Source organism: Trematomus bernacchii, unplaced genomic scaffold (assembly GCF_902827165.1).
Source record: "Trematomus bernacchii unplaced genomic scaffold, fTreBer1.1, whole genome shotgun sequence".
Taxonomy (NCBI): Eukaryota; Metazoa; Chordata; class Actinopteri; order Perciformes; family Nototheniidae; genus Trematomus; species Trematomus bernacchii.
The window spans coordinates 283,647-309,391 of NW_022987815.1; the positions used below are offsets into that span (position 1 = coordinate 283,647).

Below are 25,745 nucleotides of genomic sequence, written 5' to 3' on the forward strand. Positions count from 1 at the left end.
AACCCATAGAGACTTTTATTGATCTGATGAACATTTCCAGAACTCCTCATGCAGGACTTTTGAACAAAGACATGAATCACTCGTGAAATCCCTCTCTTATGAACATTGGTCCGTTGTGTCCCTCAACATCAGAGAGCATGAATAAAAACAGAGCCAGGTGAAAATCAACAGGTGTTATAATGAAGCTGCATCCTGCCGGCACATGTTATTTCATTGTTTGGTAAATGCACCAGAGTCAACAGGTTTCATGTTGACACTGTTGTTTAATTGATGCTGATGTCAGTCGATCCTCAGCTGATAAAAAACATGACTGCAACGAACAGATATTCTCCAGAAAGATAACCATCCGTCTCAAAGTCCAAGCTGATGTGTTTCAATGATCACTTTAATGTTATATACAACAGAGGAAAGCAGCTCCAGACTTTAGATGCATTTCCTACAGGAAGACCCCTTCAATGATTATATTCAGTTTGTTTTCATCTCCACCGAGTGCCTCTAAGCACGTCAGGCTGTCATCTGTTGCATATTCTGTAACTCTTTATAGTCCTTTGTGTTTATTTATGCTTTTAATCATCAATAGGTATGTTTCAGTGGTTGCAGCTCTGATTATAACCAGCAGCAGAGTTCAGATGATCATCAGTAAACAGGGATAAACAAACGTTGGTTACGCTTCAGGAAACAAACGTTGGTTACGCTTCTCGAGGTTTTTTATTTTTCCAAACCCAAACAAATCATAATAAGGAACCAGTATTTACATTTTCAAACCATCAGAGGTTCCTCCCAGCTGGGGACGATGGGGACGACAGGATGTTTTATTAGTCTCGTCCAGGAACCTGTGGAAGTGACGGCTCAGTGACCCCGGATAAAGTGCAATAAAAGAGACGTGATGGAGGATGGGGAGGAGGGGGGGTGATGATGGAGGAGGGGGGGTGATGATGGAGAGATGATGGAGGAGGGGGGGGGGGGATGGTGATGGAGGGGGGTCACTCTCCGGAGCGGCAGCAAACTCTGAAGCCGCACTGAAGGTTCTGACAGCCACTGGCCGTGTCCCCGTGAGGCCCTGAAAACAAACACACCATCACACACTCGGAGAAACACACCGTCACGAAACACACCGTCACACACTCGGAGAAACACACCGTCACACACTCAGAAACACACCGTCACACACTCGGAGAAACACACCATCACACACTCGGAGAAACACACCGTCACACACTCAGAAACACACCGTCACACACTCGGAGAACCGTCAGACACTCGGAGAACCGTCACACACTCAGAAACACACCGTCACACACTCAGAAACACACCGTCACACACTCGGAGAAACACACCGTCACACACCGTCACACACTCAGAAACACACCGTCACACACTCAGAAACACACCGTCACACACTCGGAGAAACACACCGTCACACACTCGGAGAAACACACCGTCACACACTCGGAGAAACACACCGTCACACACTCAGAAACACACCGTCACACACTCAGAAACACACCGTCACACACTCGGAGAAACACACCGTCACACACTCAGAAACACACCGTCACACACTCAGAAACACACCGTCACACACTCGGAGAAACACACCGTCACACACTCAGAAACACACCGTCACACACTCGGAGAAACACACCGTCACACACTCGGAGAAACACACCGTCACACACTCGGAGAAACACACCGTCACACACTCAGAAACACACCGTCACACACTCGGAGAAACACACCGTCACACACTCAGAAACACACCGTCACACACTCAGAAACACACCGTCACACACTCAGAAACACACCGTCACACACTCAGAGAAACACACCGTCACACACTCAGAAACACACCGTCACACACTCAGAAACACACCGAAACACACTCAGAAACACACCGTCACACACTCAGAAACACACCGTCACACACTCAGAAACACACCGTCACACACTCAGAAACACACCGTCACACACTCAGAAACACACCGTCACACACTCGGAGAAACACACCGTCACACACTCGGAGAAACACACCGTCACACACACAGAAACACAACACCGTCACACACTCGGAGAAACACACCGTCACACACTCGGAGAAACACACCGTCACACACTCGGAGAAACACACCGTCACACACTCGGAGAAACACACCGTCACACACTCGGAGAAACACACCGTCACACACACAGAAACACAACACCATCACACACTCTGAGAAACACACCGTCACACTCAGAGAAACACACCGTCACACACTCAGAAACACACCGTCACACACACAGAAACACACCATCACACACTCAGAAACACACCGTCACACACTCAGAAACACACCGTCACACACTCAGAAACACACCGTCACACACACAGAAACACAACACCATCACACACTCGGAGAAACACACCGTCACACACTCAGAGAAACACACCGTCACACACTCAGAAACACACCGTCACACACACAGAAACACAACACCATCACACACACTCAGAAACAAACCGTCACACACACAGAGAAACATAACTTTTTTGAATAATTTCATAAAATAAAGTTGTAATTTACAACAAAAAAACAATGTTCTTTGAGAATAAAGTCGTAACTTTACCAGAAAAAAAAGAATGCCTATATTTTCAGAAGATACAGTTCATTCAGCAGCTGTTTCATGGCAGTGTTTTATGATTGATGGAGAGAGACAGAGAGAAATCCTCTGTAGAAACCTTTGAATCTTATAAACCTGGCTTTATCAAATGGAAATGAGCTCATCATGTCTCGTTTACAAATCATACTGTTTCTTGTTCTCTCACTCACCCTCACCTCAGGAGCACCTGGCACCTACACTGGGACACATGCTGTGTAGGAGGGTCAGTCTGAGGTACAGGATATTCCTCTTTAAAAAGACCCTTTAGATTTCCCAGAAGCTGTGTGTGTGTGTGTGTGTGTGTGGGAGTGTGTGTGTGAGTGTGTGTGTGAGTGAGTGAGTGTGAGTGAGTGTGTGTGTGTGAGTGTCTGTGTGTGAGAGTGTGTGTGTGTGAGTGTGTGTGTGGAGGTGAGTGGGGAGTGAGTGTGTGAGTGAGTGTGTGTGTGAGTGAGTGTGTGTCTGTGTCTGTGTGTGTCTGTGTGTGTGTCTGTGTGTGTATGTCTGAGTGTGAGTGAGTGAGTGTGTCTGTGTGTGTGTGTGTGTGTGAGTGTCTGTGTGTGAGAGTGTGTGAGTGAGTGTGAGTGAGTGTGTGAGTGTGGATGTGTGTGTGAGTGTGTGTGTGAGTGTGTGTGAGAGTGTGAGTGTGTGTGAGTGAGTGTGTGTGTGTGTGTGTGAGTGTGAGTGTGTGTCTGAGTCTGTGTGTGAGTGAGTGTGTCTGTGTGTGTGTGTGAGTGTCTGTGTGTGTGTGAGTGTGTGAGAGTGTCTGTGTGAGTGTGTGAGTGTGTGTGAGTGTGTGAGTGAGTGTGAGAGTGAGTGTGTGAGTGTGGATGTGTGTGTGTGTGAGTGTGTGAGTGAGTGAGAGTGTGTGTGTGAGAGTGTGTGTGTGAGTGTGGATGTGTGTGTGTGTGTGTGTGTGTGTGTGTGTGTGTGAGTGTGTGAGTGTGTGAGTGTGTGTTACCGTCGATGTTGTCGCAGTAGTAGAAGTGCTCGTCGTTGAGCGCGGGGCAGACGCTCACCAGCTCCTGCAGCCCCACCTCGGTGATCAGAGGGCAGCCCGACAGGTTCAGGTGCTCCAGAGAGGGCAGGCCCCCCCGCTGAGACACGGCCCTGAGGACACACACAGGTACATTTACAGGTGTGTGATGGGGACAGAGGTAGAGAGGACGTCTTGTTGAAATCATCTATATCATATGATCATGTGCAGTTTCATCCTTTAGTTTATTTAAAGAGACCTTTGCACCATGAATGTGAACATGTCTGTCTGTAGTGTGTTATTGAGCATAGGGTGTTATTGAAATAATCAAGCACACAGGTAGATGGACAGGTGTGTGAGAGGACGTCTCAGTAACTGCACTAACCCTATCTTCACCTGAGGGGGTTCAGCTAACCCAAAACATCTGGATCAAACTCCCAGAGACCTGCAGGTCCGCTCTCACTGCTTTAAATCCAGGCTGAAGACTTTGCTGTTTGCTTTAATTGAACTCTTCACATCTCACACTGCCCTGTGACTTTTGTTCATGTTTTATTATCTTTGCTTCTTAGTGTTTCTAATGTGTTTAATGCTCTTAAGGTCTTTCATTGTTGTAAAGCACTCTGAATGGCCTTGTGTTGAAAAGTGCTGGATAAACAAACGTTCCTTACACGACATCATGTCACTGCATCAGCTTCTAGACACACTGACAACATCTCAAATACATCCATGTGAGCCCAGGTAAGTTTCTAATGGCGCATTTCCATTGCAGCGCGTAGCTCGCTTTAAGCGTGCCGTGTCGTGCCGTCCCCTTTTTTGGTTGTGCTTCCACTAGGCCTCGTTCCGGCGCGGGGCCACTTTTTCCCCTCTTTTCTGGCCCTAGAAAATTGTGGTTCTATCGGGGCCAACAAACAGGGCTGAGTCGGGCTGAGTATGCTAAACTAGAGAGAGGAGCGCTGGCAAGAGGGCTAGAACTACAACAAGATGGACATATTTGACCGTGATTTAATTGTAATACACGTTTCAAAATGATGCCGAAGTAACAACATACTGATACCGGTTAGTAAAAACCATGAATTAATGCTTTGTCAAGTCTGCAGACAGACGGCAGGAGAAACACCTTTTAAAATGCGTGTTTTCTGAATGGAGATTGGCTAAGCTAACGCAGTATATGCCCCGACCGTCCACACTCACAACAACGGCCTATACAGACATAAATAAAGCAGCGACTGTATTCACCATGACACAGGCAGTCTGTGGTTTGTACTTGTTTAACTTTTGTCGAGTTTCTGAACACATATATAAGGAGCTGTGAGCTCTGAGTGCTCACAGCTAACGGCTGTGTTGTGTTTCTGGATTTCTCATTGAAGATGACGTCACGGCTCCGCCTACACTGCGTTACTATAGTAACTACCCCAGTTCCTAAACTGTAATGGAAGCGCAGCATGAAGTGAGTCGGCCCTGTTAAGGCCCAACGCGGCCAAGCCGTACCGAGCCGTACAGAGTGTGGCCGAGGCCGACCGTGTAGTGGAAATGCGCCATAAATAGACTCAATAAGCGCGTTCACACCAGAGTACTTTTACCACTTTAGTGCCGGTATAGTTCGGGAAATGTCGCGTTCACACCAAAAAGAGCCGGAACTAGAACTTAGTTCATGAGAAACTTTCCACCCCCTTTTCCGGTACTTTCATGGGAGAAAGAGGTTCCTATGTCTGATTGGCTGGGAGGATTGCAAACCACGCCCCGTAAAACTCCCAAAGAGTTTTGTGAAGCCGCCATTTTATCTGCTCGCATTAGCATTAGCATTAGCCCAGCGCACAAACGCAGAGAGATTAACTTATGGCAACACAAAATAAAACATGGGAGCGGTGGAGATGAGGAGGTGTCGGCGTTCTGGCGATTTCCTCTGAAGGCTTCAGTAGAAGCTGCTGGGAGTCCCAGAGTCCCAGAGTCTCAGAGTCTCAGAGTCCCAGAGTCTCAGAGTCCCAGAGTCTCAGAGTCCCAGAGTCTCAGAGTCCCAGAGTCTCAGATGCCCCTTTCACACCAACGCAACTCCGGTTCAAGCTCCGTGCTAGAGCTTTTCTGGTTCAGAACCGGTTCTTCGGTTTAGCGCCGGCTCTTTTCACACCGCTCAGAGCCCGACTGGTGCTGCCGCGTCATGACGTCACAGTTTACGTCGCTGAGTTTCTCCCCAACGCCGGAGCTCACCTCACAACAACAACGGGCCGGGGACTGCGTTGCTTTTAATCATACGAAGCCAGATTAAATTAAATAACGACTTCTCCAACCTTATACTTTTCTCCAGAGTGCCGTGGTTCATTGTTTATTAATATGTTTCAGCGGCATTTACCGACCGCTGCAGTGCTGGCCGGCTGCTCTTCAACGGGAGTGTATTCTCCCGTTAGCTCCGGGTTAGCTCACACGGCTCTAAAGTATTCACTGTCTGACTGTCACACAAGCAGCTGTTACATATCCCCAGTTCCCCTTAAGTGAATGTGTGTCAGTCTGAATTGACGCTGTTTGGCATCACAACGCTGTTATGAAAGTTTCTCTGGTATAACATGGGTGATGTTAGCATAGCAACCGAAGCTAAACTGACTACTTGCTAAGCAGTTTTCTACAGGCACTTTTTACCGGCGTATTTTTCATTATGATTCTACTTGTGATAGTCGGACATGACAACCTGTGCAGCCCATGTATTGATTCCATCCGATAGCTGCTATAATAACAAACAAAACGTCTGCCTGCTCTCCACAATGATCAATAACAGCGAACGGATGGTCAAAGTAAGGTACAAATAAACAGAATCACACGAAGCCTGGTTAGTGTTGCCTGACTTTATAAAGTGTGTTTTTTTTAACAAGTGTGTGGTTGCGTTCTAGTCACTTTGCTCAGCACTACTGCTTGTTACAACTTTTATTTGCCGTACTCGCCTTAAGTGTTAGCTCAGGTTAATCTCGCCCCCCTCCGACGTAAGCGTGACGTATGCGGTTCTTGCTTCTAGACGGACAACTTTTTGGTGCTCGAAACGAACCGGATTCCGGAGCTATGACGCTGCGGTGTGAACAGGAAAACCCAGTGCTTTTCAAGCTCCAGCACCGAACCGGCCCTGAAACACCGTTGGTGTGAAAGGGGTAAGAGTCTCAGAGTCTCAGAGTCACAGAGTCTCAGAGTCTCAGAGTCCCAGAGTCTCAGAGTCCCAGTTACCCCTTTCACACCAACGGTGTTTCAGGGCCGGTTCGGTGCTGGTGCTTGAAAAGCACCGGGTTTTCCTGTTCACACCGCAGCGGAGCAGCGTCATAGCTCCGGAATCCGGTTCGTTTCGAGCACCAAAAAGTTGTCCGTCTAGAAGCAAGAACCGCATACGTCACGCTTACGTCGGAGGGGGGCGAGATTAACCTGAGCTAACAGTTAAGGCGAGTACGGCAAATAAAAGTTGTAACAAGCAGTAGTGCTGAGCAAAGTGACTAGAACGCAACCACACACTTGTTAAAAAAAAAACACTTTATAAAGTCAGGCAACACTAACCAGGCTTCGTGTGATTCTGTTTATTTGTACTTTACTTTGACCATCCGTTCGGTGTTATTGATCATTGTGGAGAGCAGGCAGACGTTTTGTTTGTTATTATAGCAGCTATCGGATGGAATCAATACATGGGCTGTACAGGTTGTCATGTCCGACTATCAGTAGAATCATAATGAAAAATACGTCGGTAAAAAGTGCCTGTAGAAAACTGCTTAGCAAGTAGTCAGTTTAGCTTCGGTTGCTATGCTAACATCACCCATGTTATACCAGAGAAACTTTCATAACAGCGTTGTGATGCCAAACAGCGTCAATTCAGACTGACACACATTCACTTAAGGGGAACTGGGGATATGTATCAGCTGCTTGTGTGACAGTCAGACAGTGAATACTTTAGAGCCGTGTGAGCTAACCCGGAGCTAACGGGAGAATACACTCCCGTTGAAGAGCAGCCAGCTCTGCAGCGGTCGGTAAATGCCGCTGAAACATATTAATAAACAATGAACCACGGCACTCTGGAGAAAAGTATAAGGTTGGAGAAGTCGTTATTTAATTTAATCTGGCTTCGTATGATTAAAAGCAACGCAGTCCCCGGCCCGTTGTTGTTGTGAGGTGAGCTCCGGCGTTGGGGAGAAACTCAGCGACGTAAACTGTGACGTCATGACGCAGCAGCGGCAGCACCAGTCGGGCTCTGAGCGGTGTGAAAAGAGCCGGAGCTAAACCGAAGAACCGGTTCTGAACCAGAAAAGCTCTAGCACGGAGCTTGAACCGGAGTTGCGTTGGTGTGAAAGGGGCATTATAGAAAGCGCCAAATGAGAATCTTGTTGTTGTAATAAATGTAGACTCATACAAACAGTCCTTTCCTCAATCAGAGACGCACTGGTTGTCACATGTTGGGCTGAATCCGTTCTTTTTAACGAGGTAATTTATTCTATTTACACAATCACTACATTCAAGCCCCTCCTCCAAACTCACCTGCTCAGATCAGAGCTGCTTCCTGTCCCACACTCCACCTGTTTCAAACTCTTTCTCTGTCTGTATTTGATATGAAGACGTTTCTTTAACCCGTGGAAAGCTTTGATTAAAGGCGCCTCCAGATAACATGGGTTATTAGAGAGAAACAGAGAGAGTTTGAAAGTGGACAAATATAATTATAAACTATATTTAACTGACCTCAGTCTCACACAAATATATGTCGTGCACATTTTTAACAAAAGTCTTCAAATAGTTCATTTTAAATACTTGTGTTTGTTAACACTGAGCCACGTTCCTGCTCAACTCTCAACGCTCCACTTTATATCACTCTGCAGTTTGTCTTATACTCATTGTCCTAAGTGTTTTGGTTTTTAGCTTTTAAGGGTATTTGTTTAGTAAATCTGGTGTAAATACTTGTTTTTAGAATCCTTTTTAAACGCTAAATTGTTTCTTAAAAATACTTAGTTTGTATTATCCTTATATATTTCTTTGCAGCTCATTAGTTTGGATTGTTTCTGCTCGCAGCGCCAGAGCCCAGAGCAGATCCCCGTGTGAACGCAGCTGGTGATAAACTGATTCTGATTCTACGATGAGATGATTAGGAGAAGCAGCGATGCCTGATATTCACCTCAAACCCAGATCTGTGACCTGGTAGCACCCGGAGAGGCTGAGGAACTTCAGGGAGCGCCTGGTCTCCGTCCTCTGCCCCCCCCCAGGGCCCAGCGGACCCCCCAGGGAGGAGGAGGAGGAGGAGGAGGAGGAGGAGGAGGAGGAGGAGGAGGGGGAGGGGGAGGGGGAAGAGCATTTAGTCCGGAGCTCTGCAGCCCCAGAGAGAGTCCTGAATGAGGGGTCGGAGCAGCAGGTGGAGTGACCGCAGAAGGCCTCAGGGAGCTGCTGCAGGAGGGGGGGTGGGGTGTTAGAGCTCCGCCTCCTACAGCAGCAGCCCCCCCCTCCTAACTGAGCCTCCACTAACCCTAACGCAGGGAGGGACGCCCCCCCCCCGGCGGCTCCACTCTGCGGCGTCCTCGATGTCCGCCAGCTCCGAGGAGTCCAGCAGCCACACTTTCTGTTTGAAGAGGAAGTTCTGCCTCTTCTTCCTGCTCCTCTCCTCCAGGGGGGTGGGGTTTGAGGAGGGGGTGATGGAGGAGGAGGAGGTGATGGAGGAGGAGGAGATGGAGGAGGAGTTTGTGTTCAGGAGGAGTTTGTCTCTTCGTCTCTCTGAGCGTCTGAAGTCTCCCCCCGACAGCCTCCTCAGGGAACCGTCAGTGATCTGCTCGCAGCCAGACAGGTCCAGGTGCTTCAGGGGGGGGGGGGGAGGACCAGCTGCAGGGGGGGGAAGAGTACAGGTGAGTACAGGTGAGTACAGGTGAGTACAACTGTGCATTATACACCTGGCTGCTAAATCCTCAGAACTGTTACAGGATGTGTATTTTGTAAATTGTGTAATCTTTAATACTTGTGTCTGCACGATGTACATCCCCCCTGTGGGACGAATAAAGGTTCTGGTTCTGGTTCTGAGTACAGGTGTAAGGAATAATTAACCCCTTAAAAGGATCATCTGTGTAAGAGCCCTTTAGGCACGTTGCTGATGCCCCGTTCAGACCAGCGCAGCTCCCGCTCTGTTCACACCGCCCAGAGCTGCCGCTGCTGCGTCATGACGTCACCGTTTACATCGCTGATTTTCCCACAACAACAACAACAACGGGGGACTGCGTCGGGTCGATGATCGTGTTGCTTTTAATCATACGAAGCCAGATTAAATTAAATAACGACTTCTCCAACCTTATACTTTTCTCCAGAGTGCCGTGGTTCATTGTTTATTAATGTGTTTCATTTAGCGACCGCTGCAGTGCTGCTGCTCTTCCACGGGAGTTTATTCTCCCGTTAGCTCCGGGTTAGCTCACACGGCTCTAAAGTATTCACTGTCTGACTGTCACACAAGCAGCTGATACATATCCCCAGTTCCCCTTAAGTGAATGTGTGTCAGTCTGAATTGACGCTGTTTGGCATCACAACGCTGTTATGAAAGTTTCTCTGGTATAACATGGGTGATGTTAGCATAGCAACCGAAGCTAAACTGACTACTTGCTAAGCAGTTTTCTACAGGCACTTTTTACCGGCGTATTTTTCATTATGATTCTACTTGTGATAGTCGGACATGACAACCTGTGCAGCCCATGTATTGATTCCATCCGATAGCTGCTATAATAACAAACGTCTGCCTGCTCTCCACAATGATCAATAACAGCGAACGGATGGTCAAAGTAAGGTACAAATAAACAGAATCACACGAAGCCTGGTTAGTGTTGCCTGACTTTATAAAGTGTGTGGTTGCCTTCTAGTCACTTTGCTCAGCGCTACTTCTTGGTAGGGATGGGAATTTGAAAGCAAATGTATATTCGAGTATTCGACCCCCCAAAAAACGGTTAACCGGTATGTACATATCCTATAAAAAAAAAATGGGGTCAAAAAATAATGTCTAACATTTTTTTTCGAAACAATTTTTTTAAATAACTTTTGGAAATAAATAAATACATGTTCAAATAAGTATAGAAACCAAGTCGAATTTGTCAAATGTATTGAACTGGTGATCACAGTTTGACAGCTATAGGCCTACAGCTTTCATGCGGAGGCGATTCACAATCAGGCCAGCTGTAGAGAAGACCCTCTCAGGTATAGCAAGGTATAGTATGTATATATATAAGTTTAATTTGGCATAGTTTGCACTCTACACCGCACTCACTAACCTGGTCGAAATATTTCCACACATTACTCCTTCTTGACGCCATGTCTGTTGTGTAGGACTCTTCTTAGAGTGTAAATAATGACCGGACTATGACTGGTCAAATATGTTGAATACCGGCAAAACTAAATCTCTCCTGTCAAAATGTCTATGTACTTTGCCGCCACACACGGTTGCCAAGCAGCGCTTATTGTTGTTTAGGCTGGCCACTCATGTGTCGCGAGTGTTGACAGGGGGCGGGGGAGCACGCTCATGAACTGTTAGCGCCGGAACCTCGCAACGGCTGCGGAGCGCATTTGCGCCTCATTTGGGCATAAGATGAGGTTTGAGTCTGAGTGATCTGCGTGTAGGCAGGGGCAGCAGCCATATCATTAGCTAGAACTAGCTAGATCTGATGGATTTGGACATAAACGCGAGTGAAGTACCGGACACGAGAGAGAGATCAGCACCTGCAGCTCTGCCCGCTGTGAGGGACCGGTGAGCGGAGCAAAACACACCTTTAGACGTCACCTAACACATTTAGCTATGGCACTGTCGTATACATTGAATTATTCAATTTGATAATATGTAATCAACTTAGGCATCCCTCCCAAAAAAACAAAGGAAAAAATTAATATAAATATTCATAACTCATATTCGAATACCTGAATAATTTCGAATATTCGATTAATCGTTCCCATCCCTACTGCTTGGTACAACTTGTACTCGCCATGAACTGTTAGCTCAGGTTGATCCCGCCCCCCCCCCCCTCCGACGTAAGCGTCACGTTTGCGGTTCTTGCCTCTAGACCAGGGGTCGGCAACCCCTGGCACGCGTGCCAGCATTGGCACGCGTGCCAGCATTGGCACGCGGCACCGTAGCCAGTGGCACACTAGGAATAAGTCGAATAAGTGTGCAAAATATTTAAATTGTATTTTCGGATCCTGAACGAGACCGCCGCCAGAGCGCGTCTCCCCGTTACCTGCAGAAGGAAGCCATGCACGCAGCGCAGCCCCGCTCTCTTTAACTCCAGGTGACTTTCTGCCGCTTTCCTCCGTGGTGCAGTGCTGATCGTTTCACCACGGAAGAAAGCACTTCACAAATTGCAGTACCCATAAGGAGCTTTACAAATGTCGCAGTTTTTGCGTGGCTGTGTGTGTCTTTAGTTGAAAGCCCAGTGGCGATCTGCTCATCTCTCATTGAAATAATATGCTACAAAGGGGCGGACTGGCCATCTGTGTGTTGAACTTTCCTGTCGGCTCCCAGACCGTAGTCGAGGAGGGCAGAAGCAACAAGCTTCAGGTTCAATAACCCACTTTAGCTTAAATGACTGGAGAGAGGCGAGCTCTTCTTGAGAGGCCGTTGCATTTATTTAGCTGTTCTTCTGTTTCACAAAATACATCACAGACCTCTGTTTTTCTGCTGCCTCGTTTCACTTCCAGAAACATACTCACACGCACACGCCACACCCCCCTCTCTCTCTCTTAAAGGGACAGCGATCTCATCTCACTCTGCATGACCCTAATATCATAACATGTGTGTTCTGGAGAATCACAGAACGGACGATCGTCCTTATTATTATGCCGTTTAAACCAATTATTTAAATGTGTTTGTTAAATTCGGTATCATGTAAGTTGCGCTGACAGGTCCACACACTGCCTCCCCGCAGCGAGGCCCCCCCGCCCTCCTGTTGATAGATCACGAGCGTCAAGCTCCTCAACATCCTCAACACCCCCCCCCCCCCGTTGATAATTCTCGATCGTTGGCACGCTGATAATTTTTTTTTTTTTTAAATGGCACTTCATATCAAAAAGGTTGCCGACCCCTGCTCTAGACCGACCATTCTTTGGTGCTTGGTGTGAAAGGGGCATCTGTGGCTGTAGGGACTTGGTCTTGGAGCCAGTTCACCTCCTAGGCCTTCATGCTTACCTGTCGAACGCAGAGTCCGTCACAGCGGTCTGGGTCAGGTCCAGGTGGGAGATGTTGGGGCAGAAACTGAGGATCTGACGCACCTGGGGGAAAGGACAGTAATATTAGATCTGATCTTTATACTGAGATGTTTACAGAGGAAAGACGCTGCGTACCATTTTACTGGAGACCGTGGAGCTGTAGGCCAGAACCACGGACCGGACAGACGGACCCACCGCGGGGAGAAGGTTCTGGATCAGCCCGTTCAGAAGCCTCTTCTCTCTCTGAGCCGTGGTGATGGCCAGGCAGCCTCGAGAGCTCAGAGACTCATCTGAACAACAACAAGACTCATGAGAACAACAACAACAGGACTCATCTGAACACAGAGAACAACAACAACAGGACTCATGAGAACAACAACAGGACTCATCTGAACAACAACAACAGGACTCATGAGAACAGTATATATTAGTATCTCTTGCTCTGAAGTTAAACATCTGAACCCTCTGCTCATGCTCTCATGTCTCTCGTCTCACCGGACTCGTCCACGTCGGCGTCCTCGTCCCACTCCTGGTACGCCCGGCCCTCTTTCTGCCGGCTGCTCACCCACTCCTCGTCCGGCTCCTGGTCCAGGTCCCCGGGGGGGCCGCTGTAATAATCCCCTGAAGAGCAGACATCATCCATCAGCAGGGCAACACCAGCACACTCTTTGAAAGCTCTCCTGTTCTGCTATATTTGAGCAATGTATTACACGTCTCAGATATATAGATATACACATGTTAATATGTCTAATATGTATATATGACCCTAATATGTATACATGTTCATTTGAATTCAATTCTAATTTTATAGTTACTTAAATATCATTTTATTTGTATCTCTGATTTGATCTTTAATGTTATTAATCTCTAATCTGTGTGAATCTGTGCCGTCATGAGACTCCTGAGCTTTAGAAACATCCAGAATGTGAGAGCCAGTATTTTGGTTTTATAAGAAAGGCCAGTTAATTGTGATGTCTGTAGTCACCGCACTATAAAGGACTACCATTCCCACGGCGCCTGCGCTAAAGCCAGTGCTAGAGAGACGCCGTCGAGGAACAGTTTTTAACCGTACTACACGTACAAATCGTAAAGTACCCTTTAAGTTATGAAGTTATAAGCATTATCAAGAAAGAACGAATACACAAGTTTTTGTAAAGGCCTCTTTTCTTTGTTGCATGTGTGAAAGTGTGTTATTTTATTTTGAGCAAACACATCGTAACATCATCTAAACCATCGGAGGCCAAGCAACTCTTCAAACTGTGAGTCAGTTAAAGGAAAGCAACGAGTTAGAAATGTCTGTTGAAGGCGTCGAGTGGCTTGATGGGAAGACAAGGGAGGAAGCCACGACACAGAGCACTCATCGGTTTGTAACTTACACATTATTTATCTAATATATCATACTCCAATCACTTGTCTATAGACTCTCTTTGCACTATTTCTATGCTATTGTATCTGTGTTATTGTGTTGCTCTGTTGGAGGAGGAGCCTCAGATGTTCATTGATATATCTACACTGAAGATATTAGGGGTGGGGTCTCACCAGGCTGCCGCACGATACAATACTATCGCGATTCTTAAGCCACGATACATTACATTACATGTTAGTCGCTTTTATCCAAAGACTTACATACTCAGTACTGAGGACAATCCCCACAGGAGCACTTTGGGGTGAAGTGTCTCAGGGACACAACGACATGCTGACTGCAGTGGGGTTTGAACCCCCTGATTCGAAGTCCAGCACACTATCCCACTGAGCCACAGCCTCCCCTAGAGCTACGATGAGTCCTACGATACGATATATTGCGAATCACATCACATCACATCAAACGGGTCATATCCATGCCCGTCTTCCCTTCCTGGGTAAAACACGTATTTGCAATATGAATAGTTTATGTGAAAAACCCAAAGTGTGTTCTTTGAACCTGAAAAGGAGATGTTTTTGTTGCTTTCATTGCAATTACTTATTTTAAAGGCGACTTTGCGCTATCAGCAGGAAGTTCCCAAAGCAAAGACTTGACGGAGAAAAAGAACGGAGTTAGAGTACAGATATTAACGGAGATATCAACATTTAAATACGGCGATATCAAAAGAAAAAGTTCACATGAAAGTGTTAGCAAGCGGCTCAGGGCTCAGTGTGAACGTGTGCTGTGAGTCTTCGTGGAGATACTGTGTTATAACTTTGCTAACTATTTGAAGTGCGCTTGCTGAATGGTATTCTAGAGTCTCATATGGATGGAGCTTAAATGTATTTGTTGTTGTGAGTCTTTGTTGGTTTTTGGAGTTTTCAATAAATCAGAATCATCAGTGAAGTGTACGACCGTCTTATGCTACGGTTTAAATAATTAAACATCGATACTTGGCGTCCAACGCTGTATCGATGATTTCCCCCACCCCCTAGTAGCTCTGAACACATGACAGTAAGAGCCTCTTGAGTCCCGTACCTCTGGCCCAGTGCACGGGGAACAGGTGTCTCCACAGGGAGCCGGTCTGGGCGAGCTCGGACCAGGACCTGCACACCTGGCTGCAGCGGAGCAGCTCTGCAGGACTCAGGGAGTGGAAGAGCCTCAGCAGGATCTCTGCAGGGAGCTGGGAGATGTGTGTCGACGGGCTCCTCGTCTTCTCCAGCTCTGAGGGGGGGGGGAGGGAGGGGGGGAACAGCCAGTTAGAAAACAGAAGTTACACAACGACTTCTGATCTGGTGAGGAAACCATTGATTTAGAGATCTGATGTGCAATGCCTTGTTTTTAACAACTGGGATCAATAAAGTCAATCAATTTATATTTATATATTCAGAAATATTTACTTGGTAGAATATAAAAAAAACTTGAAGCAACTCTCCTAATAACTAAAGACGTCCGGCTCGCTTGCCTTCAGAGTAACGAGCGCAATATAAGACGGGTTTTTGAAAAAGAGGGGTCGTCTTATATTCGGACTTTTCGATGTAATTACACAGTCACACCAACAGATGGCGCCAAACGAGTGTTCGTCTTAAAGCAACAGTTCAACAGGAGAGAGAGAGAGTAGGGCTGAACAATTCATTGATTTTAAGTTCTTGTGTGTCAGTCATCCACACCAATCAGAAGTGCTGTGCTCCACATGTACCAGCCATTGTTAGCCAATCAGAAGTGGCCCATGATAGAAGGTGATAGACAGATTGATCCAATCACCTGCCAAGTATGTTTGAAAGTGCCTGCCCTTTGCAAATGGGTTCAGTGGAGCTCTCCTGATGGTTTCTGAGTCAGGTTAGTGACGCTCCATCACATGTTTCTATTACAGGGAGAATCTGAAACTGAAGCTTGACTTTAAAGCAACCCAACGGAGGTTTCATGTGAGTTTAGTTCTTTCACTCGTAGCTCGGGGGTGCTAGAGACGGGAGTTGATACGACCTTCCTAGCCGGAGATATGGCTGCATTTCACAATAAACTTCCGTTGGGTCGCTTAAAAACAAATATGGCAAATCGAACCGCAATATCTGTCAGAAAAATCGCAATTAGATTATTTCCCCAAATCGTGCAGCCCTAATAGAGAGACACCGTCTTAAAGTGACAGTAGAGAGAGAGAGAGAGAGAGATGGAGAGATGGAGAGATCAAAAGTAGGCGAGTTATTAAACCAGAGAGGAGTTACGATGCCAATTTTAAGATAATGGAGATCAACGAAGTCATCAAACAGCTGTCCAGTCGCAAAGAAACATGGAGTTACTGAGAGTAACGTGAGAAGATGGAGAGCCCAAAAAGACTGCCTTTAAGAGAAGAGCATCCCAAGGTCCGCAAAAAGGTATTTTTCCAAAAATGAGTCTTGAGAAAGAGGGGTGGTCTTCTAGAGGGTGCAGGGAGGACGTATCCACCCTCCACTAAAGGCAGTGAGATCTCTCCAGAGGGTTTAGGAAAATATCTGGAAATAAGGTCTGTGGAAACCTGTTTGATAAATGTTTAGTTCAGCCGGATCATCTCCACATGTCTCTACTTTTATAATGTTCTAATCATAACTCTAATGTCCAGAAGCTAAATGCTAACGTGATGCTATAAAGCAGGGGTCTCAAACTCAAGGCCCGGGGGCCAAATCCGGCCCGCGACTTCATTTTATGTGGCCCCACAAGAGCTTGCAAAGAATATTATATGTTTATGATACGGTTACATGCTACTTTACAGAAGCACGTTGCCCATAAACTACATGTCCCACAATGCATCTCAGATTTGACTTTTTCTCAGAATTGGACTTTTTTTGTCCAAATATGCCTTTTTTCTTAGAATTAGCCTTTTTCTCATAAATAGATTTTTTTTTCAAAATGTCACTTCTCTTTTTCAAAATGTCACAATCAATGTTTTTCCAGAATGTGGCTTTTCTTTTTAAATCATATTGTGACATTCTTACTGAAGAGACTTGCAATTATTTGCTCTAGACTTCTGCTTTCAGACGTAGTTAATTATGAAGTTATATTAATTAATGATATAGTCTTAAAGTTACAACCGGCCCTTTGAGTGCAACCATAATGCTGATGTGGCCCGTGATGAAATTGAGTTTGACACCCCTGCTATAAAGGAACTACAGCCGAGTCCAGCAGCACGACTTCAACGTCACGCCAACTTCAGATCCATATTCCTTCAGAAATCACCAGTGGGGGGGGGGGGGGGGGGGGGGTCACTGCTGATGGATTTAATGCCGTAGAACAAAACGTGATGCGTCTCTTCAATGCGTCTCAACCACAGACCTTATTTCCAGATATTGTCCCCAATGCTCTGAGACGAGGGATCAGGAAGTGGAGAACTGCTGACTCACTTCCTGGCTTTAGGACTCGTCACTGCACCACTCTGTTATCAGGGTCAATACGGTATTTGGAACATGAGTGAGTGTGTGGACGGACCATAGTGGGTCTTCTCGTGGTCGGCGTATTTGAAGGCTTTCTGCAGCTCCTCGGCCTGACTCCACAGACTGAAGCCCTTCAGCCGGTCGGCCGCTCGGTGCCGGCTGCAGTGCTGAGCGATCACCTGCTTCTTCAGGTCCTTCAGCTCCTCGTACGAGAAGTACTGCATCAGCATCGGCTGGAACACCTGCAACACATACCTCCAGGTTACATCTGTAGGTTATTAAACCCCTCTCCCCTCCTCTCCCCTCCTCTCCTCTCCTCTCCTCTCCACTCCACTCCACTCCTCCCCTCCCCTCCCCTCTCCTCCCCTCCCCTCTCCTCTCCTCTCCTCGTCCTCTCCTCTCCTCTCCTCTCCTCTCCTCCTCTCTCCTCTCCTCTCCTCTCCTCTCCTCTCCCCCCCCTCTCCTCTCCTCTCCTCTCTCTCCTCTCCTCTCCCTCTCCTCTCCTCTCCTCTCCTCTCTTCTCTCTTCTCCACTCCTCTCCTCCCCTCTCCTCTCCTCTCCAACACATACCTTCAGGTTACATCTGTAGGTTATTATACCCCTCTCCTCTCCTCTCCTCTCCTCTCCTCTCCTCCTCCTCTCCTCTCCTCTCCGCTTCTCCTCTCCTCTCCTCTCCTCTCCTCTCCTCTCCTCTCCTCTCCTCTCCTCTCCTCTCCTCTCCTCTCCAACACATATGAGTCTGTCTGCACGATTGAGGATGCTGAGTGCATTTCTGACATTTACAGGATCAGAAGTCAGTTTTAACCGGTGGCCACATTTGTTCTCTTTTTGGGGTCGATGCTGAAGATTTAGGGGACTCATTTTTATTGGACAGATTGTTTATTTATTTATTTGAAAATAAATTCCTGAGTCGAGGTAATAATGTTCATTTCTATATCCAATAGTCGCGACACTACTCAGCCCACAGAGGGTACAGATATGGCCTCTTTCTGGTTAAAACTGACATTATTGATCCTGGAAATGTCAGAAATGGAATAAGAATCCTCAATAACCCTCCAAAAAGATCCACATCGACCAACTAATTATTTAGTCCGGTGATTTAGAAACTGTGACGCGCTGGGACGACTGGGCCTCGCAGCAACTCTGCTTTCTGCATCACAACCTGCTGAACTGGGACTACTAATGGCGCGTTTCCACTACAGCGCGCAGCACGGTTTAAGAGGGCTGTGACGTCAGCGGCCCGTCTTTGGTTGCGTTTCCACTTGGCCTAGTACCGGCCGGCGGGTCCTAATTCACAGTTTTTCTGGCCTCATAAAATCGTGGGTCTAGGGCCAGAGACAACGAGGCTGAGTCGGGCTGAGTATGCTAAACTAGAGAGAGCATCGCTGGCAAGGGGGCTACAACTACAACAAGATGGACATATTTGACCGTGATTTAATTGTAATACACGTTTCAAAATGATGAAGTAACAACATACTGATACCGGTTAGTACAAACCATGAATTAATGCTTTGTCAAGTCTGCAGACAGACGGCAGGCGAAACACCTTTTAAAATGCGTGTTTTCTAAATGGAGATTGGCTAAGCTAACGCAGTATATGCTCCGACCGTCCACACTCACAACAACGGCCTATACAGACATAAATAAAGCAGCGACTGTATTCACCATGACACAGGCAGTCTGTGGTTTGTACTTGTTTAACTTTTGTCTAGTTTCTGAACAGATATGAGGAGCTGTGAGCTCTGAGTGCTAACAGCTAACGGCTGTGTTGTTTTTCTGGGGTTCTCATTGAAGATGACGTCACGGCTCCGCCTACACTGCGTTACTATAGATACTACCCCAGTTCCTAAACTGTAATGGGAATGCGCCATAAAGTGAGCCAGTCCTAACGAGGCCTAGCCATACCGAGCGGGGCCGAGCGAGGCCGTGTAGTGGAAACGCGCCATAAATGACTGAGACTCAAATATCAGAAGTTCAGAACAAGTTTTAGTAGTTTTTATCTTATTTAATATTTATTTACTTTACTCAGGGTCACAGAGAGGAAACCAGTTTTAAGATGTTGAAAAGTTCATTAAACATAAAAAGGCATTTCAAAGAAGTTATTCTACATTTTGACACCAAGATTTTCTGATTTGACTGCAAATGTATATCGGTTCCAAATATCGGTTATCGGTCTCCTTGATTACTAATAATCGGTATCGGCTTTGAAAAAGCCATATCGGTCGATCCCTAGTGAAAATGTCCCTCCATATGCAGGTGCTGACGTTTCTATGTGCACAGGTGGATCACTAGGTTATAACTCAGATGCCTCTCCCTGCAGAACGTGTCTTTGGGGAATCAATGAATTAAATGTTATGTAATCAATATGGAGGTGAACACGTCGTACCTCTTCCTCCTCCTTCATGTGGGGCAGGAAGTCCTGAGTGAACGCCTCCAGCTTCTCCTTCAGCTGCCGGCCGTAGTTCAGCTGCTCATATTCACTCTGAAAACACAGAAAATATTATTCATTTAAAAAAGAAAAAAAATGAATTCCTTTACAATCCTGTCACTTGATTTCAGAACAGGCTCTCTAAATTGTAACACAGCAAATAGGGTTCATAGGGGGGACGCAGGATTTTGGATATCTGCCGATGTGACGTCTGACCTATTGTGGACATCACATATTATCAATCCAGGGTACATGCAGGACTCCTGAAGTGATGGAAGACCTTTTTTAAGACCCTTTCCATACATTTGAAGACCTCATCTCCACTTTGAGTTTTAACCGGTTACCTTGGCGACACACTTTACCTCACATTGACTATATACAGTATTGATTGTCCTTCCTCCTTATCTTCCAACCATTTGGACGCAGACTTGCATTTCCCCATAACGATGTTGTTTAACAACCGGCGTAAACGGAGCTTCGCGCTATCAAGCAGTGAGCGTGCGATGTCCTGTTCAGATGACGTCACATCCAACGGGATGCCATAAATAAACTACACAGAATCACACTACACACCTACGCAATGATTACATTCAGGCAGACTGTAGAATACAACCTCTTTGGACAATTGATATACTTATTGGAAACCAGCTACAAAATGTAATACCTTGGAAAATGCTGTTTAATACTTTTTAATACTTTTTAATAGCCTTCATTTTCGCTAAATTGATTTATCAACTTCTAATACTTTAAGACCCCGCAGACCCCCTGCATTAACTAATGACATATTCACTGAGTTAAGTAAACAAATAGGAGCATATTAATGTAATTATCCATTCAATTGTTTTATTGTCAGAGTTTATAGATTTGTTTTATCTTCACCGTCTACTGTATATTTTCTACTTTTTAAAGCTGCTTTAATTCTATTTTTGAGATGTTTAAATTATAGTATTGTTTATTTCTACTTCTGTGCAAGGCCTTGTTTGTTTTGTGCTTTTTATGCTGCTGCAACGCAACATTTTCTGAATTTGGGATCAATAAAGTACCTCTAATCTAATCTAATGTATCATGCTGCGAAACACTCTTTCTCTGATCTGCAAACGCCTGTCACAGCAGGGGGTCTGGAAACAGGATGCATTGATTATAATATATACACTTCAGTCTTTAGCAATCAGAAGTCCTCTCTGCAGTGAAGTGAAGAACGCTGAATTAAAAACCTCAGCACTGTATTTCTTAATCTGAGGAGAAACGTATTCCCCGAGGACAGAGATGATCAATCCCAAAATACCAAATGTTTAACAAACAGAGCGGACGTTCAGATTTACAGTTACATCATCCTGGAGAGTTCCCGTGGAGAGAGAGAACAATCCCTCTTCTATAATCACATCACAAACACAAGCCTTTCTTTATTAAACAGCTCAGCCTAAATCTTTCTGTGTCCGGCCTTTTTCTATTTAATAAAATCTCAAGTTGTTTCATAGTGAGAACAACCAGTTTAAAAGACGAGGGCTTTAAATGATATAACCCTTACATTGAGGATGCATATAGGAAAAACAACCATTATGGTTTAGTTGGTGCTCAGCGTGTGTAACAGTATATTTAGTGTAATGGCAGAGTGTTAGCATCACCCATCAGCTGAGCTAAAGCATGTTGGACCTTTAAGCCCCGGACACACCAACACCATTTTGGGAGTCAGAGGCCGTCGGGCATTCGCCCTACTCAGGTTGGTGTGTCCCGCACCGTCGTCTCTTTACATTTTCACACCTCCCACGGCCGATTCAACATGTCGAAATCACTCTGATTGGCTGTTCAGCTTAGCGAATCAGTGCATGAGAAGCGAAGTGGAAGTGAGGGACCAAAACAAACGATTGAGAAGGCACACACAGACGGCTAATCTTGTTCATTTTCATCTCACCCGGACGCAAGAGTTTCTTTTTTATGTTTACATGTTTTCGATCGACGAGAGAGAGTGACAATGGAACCCAGACGCTATTTGTTGTTTGTTTATATCACGCAGTCTGTTCTTCTTCTCTCGATGTATAGTCTGTCTTCCGGTTGTTGCCTCTTTTGAATGACGAATACACACTACCGCCGCCTGCTGGTAAGGACAGTTATTGCCACTGGTCGACTGAAGTCTTTGCGGTGTGTTCGTAGGCGGGCGGCGTAGCGGACGTAAAAGTCGGGACGCCTTCGGTACGCGTTGTTTGGTCTCAGGTGGGTGCGTAGCGGCCTTTAAAGTAAACCCGTTCTGCCGCGCGGGACCACAAACTACTTTGTCAGCATGTCTTATATTTACCTTCACGTTGTGCAAGCCTTTCTCAAAGAGCGACAGCATCTCTGAGAGCTTGTTGTCCGAGTGCACGTTGTACACGGTGCAGCAGCGCTCCTGCAGCAGCCCGATGATGAACTCGTTCTCAATCTGCTCGTGCATCTTGAACTCCTTGAAGGTGGCGCACAGGGACTGGAGGAACGAGCGGAAGTCATTGTTGTTGGAGAAGTTGGTCTTGGACAGCTGTGGGAAAGCAAAGAATAAGATGCTTAGAATAACACTATCATTTGAGTTCATACTGATATCCAAGTTATAATACTATGTAGTTGCACTTCAACTGGTGCTTTTAGATTATAACATGAACCTTGCTTTATCCCACTAGCGCCAGGGAGCAGTTGGGGGTTCAGTGCCTTGCTCAAGGGCACCTCGGCAGCTACCAGGAGGTGACCTGGCTCCTCTCCAACTAAAACACAAGAACCGGCAACCCTTCGGTTCCAAAACCAGTCCCTACAGACGGCCGCCACAATAATTGCTATTAAGATTATAATAATTGGCAAATCCCAAATAAGTGGAAAGTATTCAGACGACTAAAAATACTAATACAAAATTGTAAAAAATCCTCAATTTCAAGTAAAAGTACTGCACCGAGAATGGTACTTAAGTAAAAGTATGATAAGTAAAATATACTTAAAGTTTTAGGAGTAAAAGTAGAGTTTTTACATTTTTTTAAGATACAAATACAACAAAAATAAAAGTTAACATTAGCAGCAAATATACACATTATCACAGTAAAAACACATCTAAATAACAACAATAAGGAACATACTGAGTACATTTGAATACTCTGCAATAGATCATTTCACCAAGCAACAGACATATATAGAAATATAAACTGCAGACACATTGCGTAATATGTACACAACTGTGCCAAGTAGGGTTATAGAAGAGTACACACAAGTACTGGAACACGTCTGCGTGTTAGCAGCCAGCCTGGATATGAACAGTGCTGATGTCTTTTAAAAACCTCCCTAAACAGTTTCAGAACACAATATAATTTGCGTTGTGATGCTTTAAGCACGTTGCACACCAACACCTCTTGTTAGTGAAGATAACCCAGTTAGCCAGCCTTAGCTGTGTGTCATCTTTAAACCGTATCATTAGCAACTAATACATGTTTCAAAATGCTGAGTACACATGTTTATACCCCGCTAACTACACGTTACAAGGCAAACCCCAGAATGGAGAGATAATATTATGACAGTCCGTTAGCTTCAACTGCTACAGCGAACATGCTAGCTGTAGCAGTCAAAACGAATATACTAATATATTAATGTATTTCATGTATATACTAATGTTAATGTATTACGGTAGTTCGTATATATATACTATGATCAGCTTCGAATGCTACATCCAGCTAGCACGTTAGCATTCGGAGCTTATACACTATCATAACAAGTTAGCTTCGACATGCTAACATGCTAGCTCGCGTGCACCCGTCCGTTAGTCACAAACCGTCCGTTAATCCTTCATAAAGCTCCACATTAAAGACAGGGTTTATTATTAACAGTCACCTTATCGCAGTACAGGCCCACCAGCTGCTTCATCCGCCAGTGAGGGCCGGTAAACACGTCCACCTCGTCCGGGAAAGGAGACATCTTTACTGGGGCTCAGTGCGGAGGGGCGGTCACGTGACGAGAGTTATGCATCTGGAGTTACAGCAGTTTGTTTTTATTAAATTATATTTAAATGTTTCTGTAAATCTAGGTTATAAACACTAAAAAGCACTTTGAAAATATTCAGTTTGAAGACTAACTATTATAATTATTATAAATAAATTGTTTATGCGTCGATAAGAACAACACATTTCACAATGAGGAGTAAGTATTATTATTAGTGTTAAATATCAAAGACATTTTTTAAGGTGATGAAAAATTATTTGTCATCATTTTTGGATAAAGTCTATTTGTTGCCAGTCCAGGATTGGCTGGCGGTTGCTATGGAAAATGTCCACAGCAACAGTCACATTGTGGGTGGAGGTGGAGACTACGGCTGTCTTCGCCGGTGAAACATGACGGACAGCTGTATCAACCAATCAACGTTCGAGACTTACAATGCTGGCCAATGAAAAGACAGCAAAGGGAGAGCGCTGGGGCTAGTTGCAGGTTAGCAGAGACGGCGGCAGAGAAACAGACTAATGGTAAGCTAAATTAGCCACTTATCTACATGTACACACTGATATCTACTAAATGAGGCACGGTAATTATACTACTTATTGTTGTGTGTGCTGACAGGGTGTGTATCTTATGTAGGAGGGATCTATCTGTGTTTAGTCAATATATAACGGTGAGGTAAGCTAGGTAGCTACAGTGTGTTTTTACAGCATCCCAGCCTGCTTTACTGTATCACAGCATTACTGTGTATTTATATTTGATTATCACAGGAAATACTACAGTTAGTAATATTACAAAACGGTATACTGCGGGCAGCTGTGTGGGACTATAAACCAACACTAACCCCAGTGTATTCATACCATAAATACCATCTTCATAGCAGTCATCTGTCTGCATCTCACATATTTATTATTTCACTGTACAGTTTTCATTTTACAAACTATTTCCTGCTCATGTTATTCTATTTTACATGTATTTATTTCACTTCTCCTGCATTACACAATCTGCTCTATTTCATGTCTACTCTGTTCCTTCTTGCACTATTGTTATTGTTATTTTAAATGTGTTATTGTCACTGTAGCTGCTGAGCATGTGATGGTAATCTGAATCTTTAATATAATGTAACCCTGACTCTATGATGCTGTAAATCCATCAGATTTAATAAAACAACCAGTGCACCCTTTACTATATCAAGTGCATCGTTACACAGCTAGATCTGCAACGATGGGAGGAGAGAGGAGAGAGGAGAGAGGAGAGGATAAAATAAAATAGAGTTCCCAGTTAATTCTCTATTTATTGTATTTGCATTCCTTTTGTAAAGACTGAGTAAAGGACTTGAACTCCTTCTGACTTGATGCTCAAAGCCCACTCAGCTCTGAGATGTTTCTGAATGTCTTTGCAGACCCAGCACGAGGAGCCAGCTCTTCCACTAAAATGGAGAGGTATGAAAAGGTGAAGAAGATCGGGGAAGGTTCGTTTGGAAAGGCGATCCTCGTCAAGTCCAAAGAGGATGGACACCAATATGTCATCAAGGAGATCGGCATATCTGCAGTAAGACTAATGCTACACACCTTGCACATCGCACATCGCACCTTGCACCTTGCACCTCGCACATCGCACCTTGCACATCGCACATCGCACCTTGCACCTTGCACCTTGCACATCGCACCTTGCACCTCGCACATCGCACATCGCACCTTGCACCTTGCACCTCGCACATCGCACCTCGCACCTCGCACATCGCACCTTGCACATCGCACATCGCACCTTGCACCTCGCACATCGCACCTTGCACAT

General features: G+C 45.5%; 2 protein-coding genes across 2 annotated transcripts in view; one reads left to right on the forward strand and one right to left on the reverse strand.

Moving 5' to 3' along the window:
• Positions 1-23,955, reverse strand: fbxl5 (F-box and leucine-rich repeat protein 5). The gene is given in 13 exon segments (XM_034150949.1): positions 1-1,060; positions 3,599-3,747; positions 8,736-9,106; positions 9,108-9,414; positions 9,416-9,430; positions 12,759-12,841; positions 12,914-13,068; positions 13,274-13,399; positions 15,219-15,404; positions 17,640-17,826; positions 19,971-20,066; positions 22,306-22,521; positions 23,850-23,955. Coding segments are annotated over 13 exon segments (2,052 nt in total). The 5' UTR covers positions 23,934-23,955; the 3' UTR covers positions 1-983.
• Positions 23,956-24,429: 474 nt separating this feature from the next.
• nek1 (NIMA-related kinase 1) overlaps positions 24,430-25,745 on the forward strand; it is a 33,114-nt gene continuing 31,798 nt past the window's right edge. The window contains exons 1-2 of the mRNA XM_034150954.1: positions 24,430-24,475; positions 25,351-25,499. Coding sequence (XP_034006845.1) covers positions 25,383-25,499 — 117 coding nt within the window. The 5' untranslated portion in view covers positions 24,430-24,475; positions 25,351-25,382. The remainder of the gene's footprint in view (positions 24,476-25,350; positions 25,500-25,745) is intronic.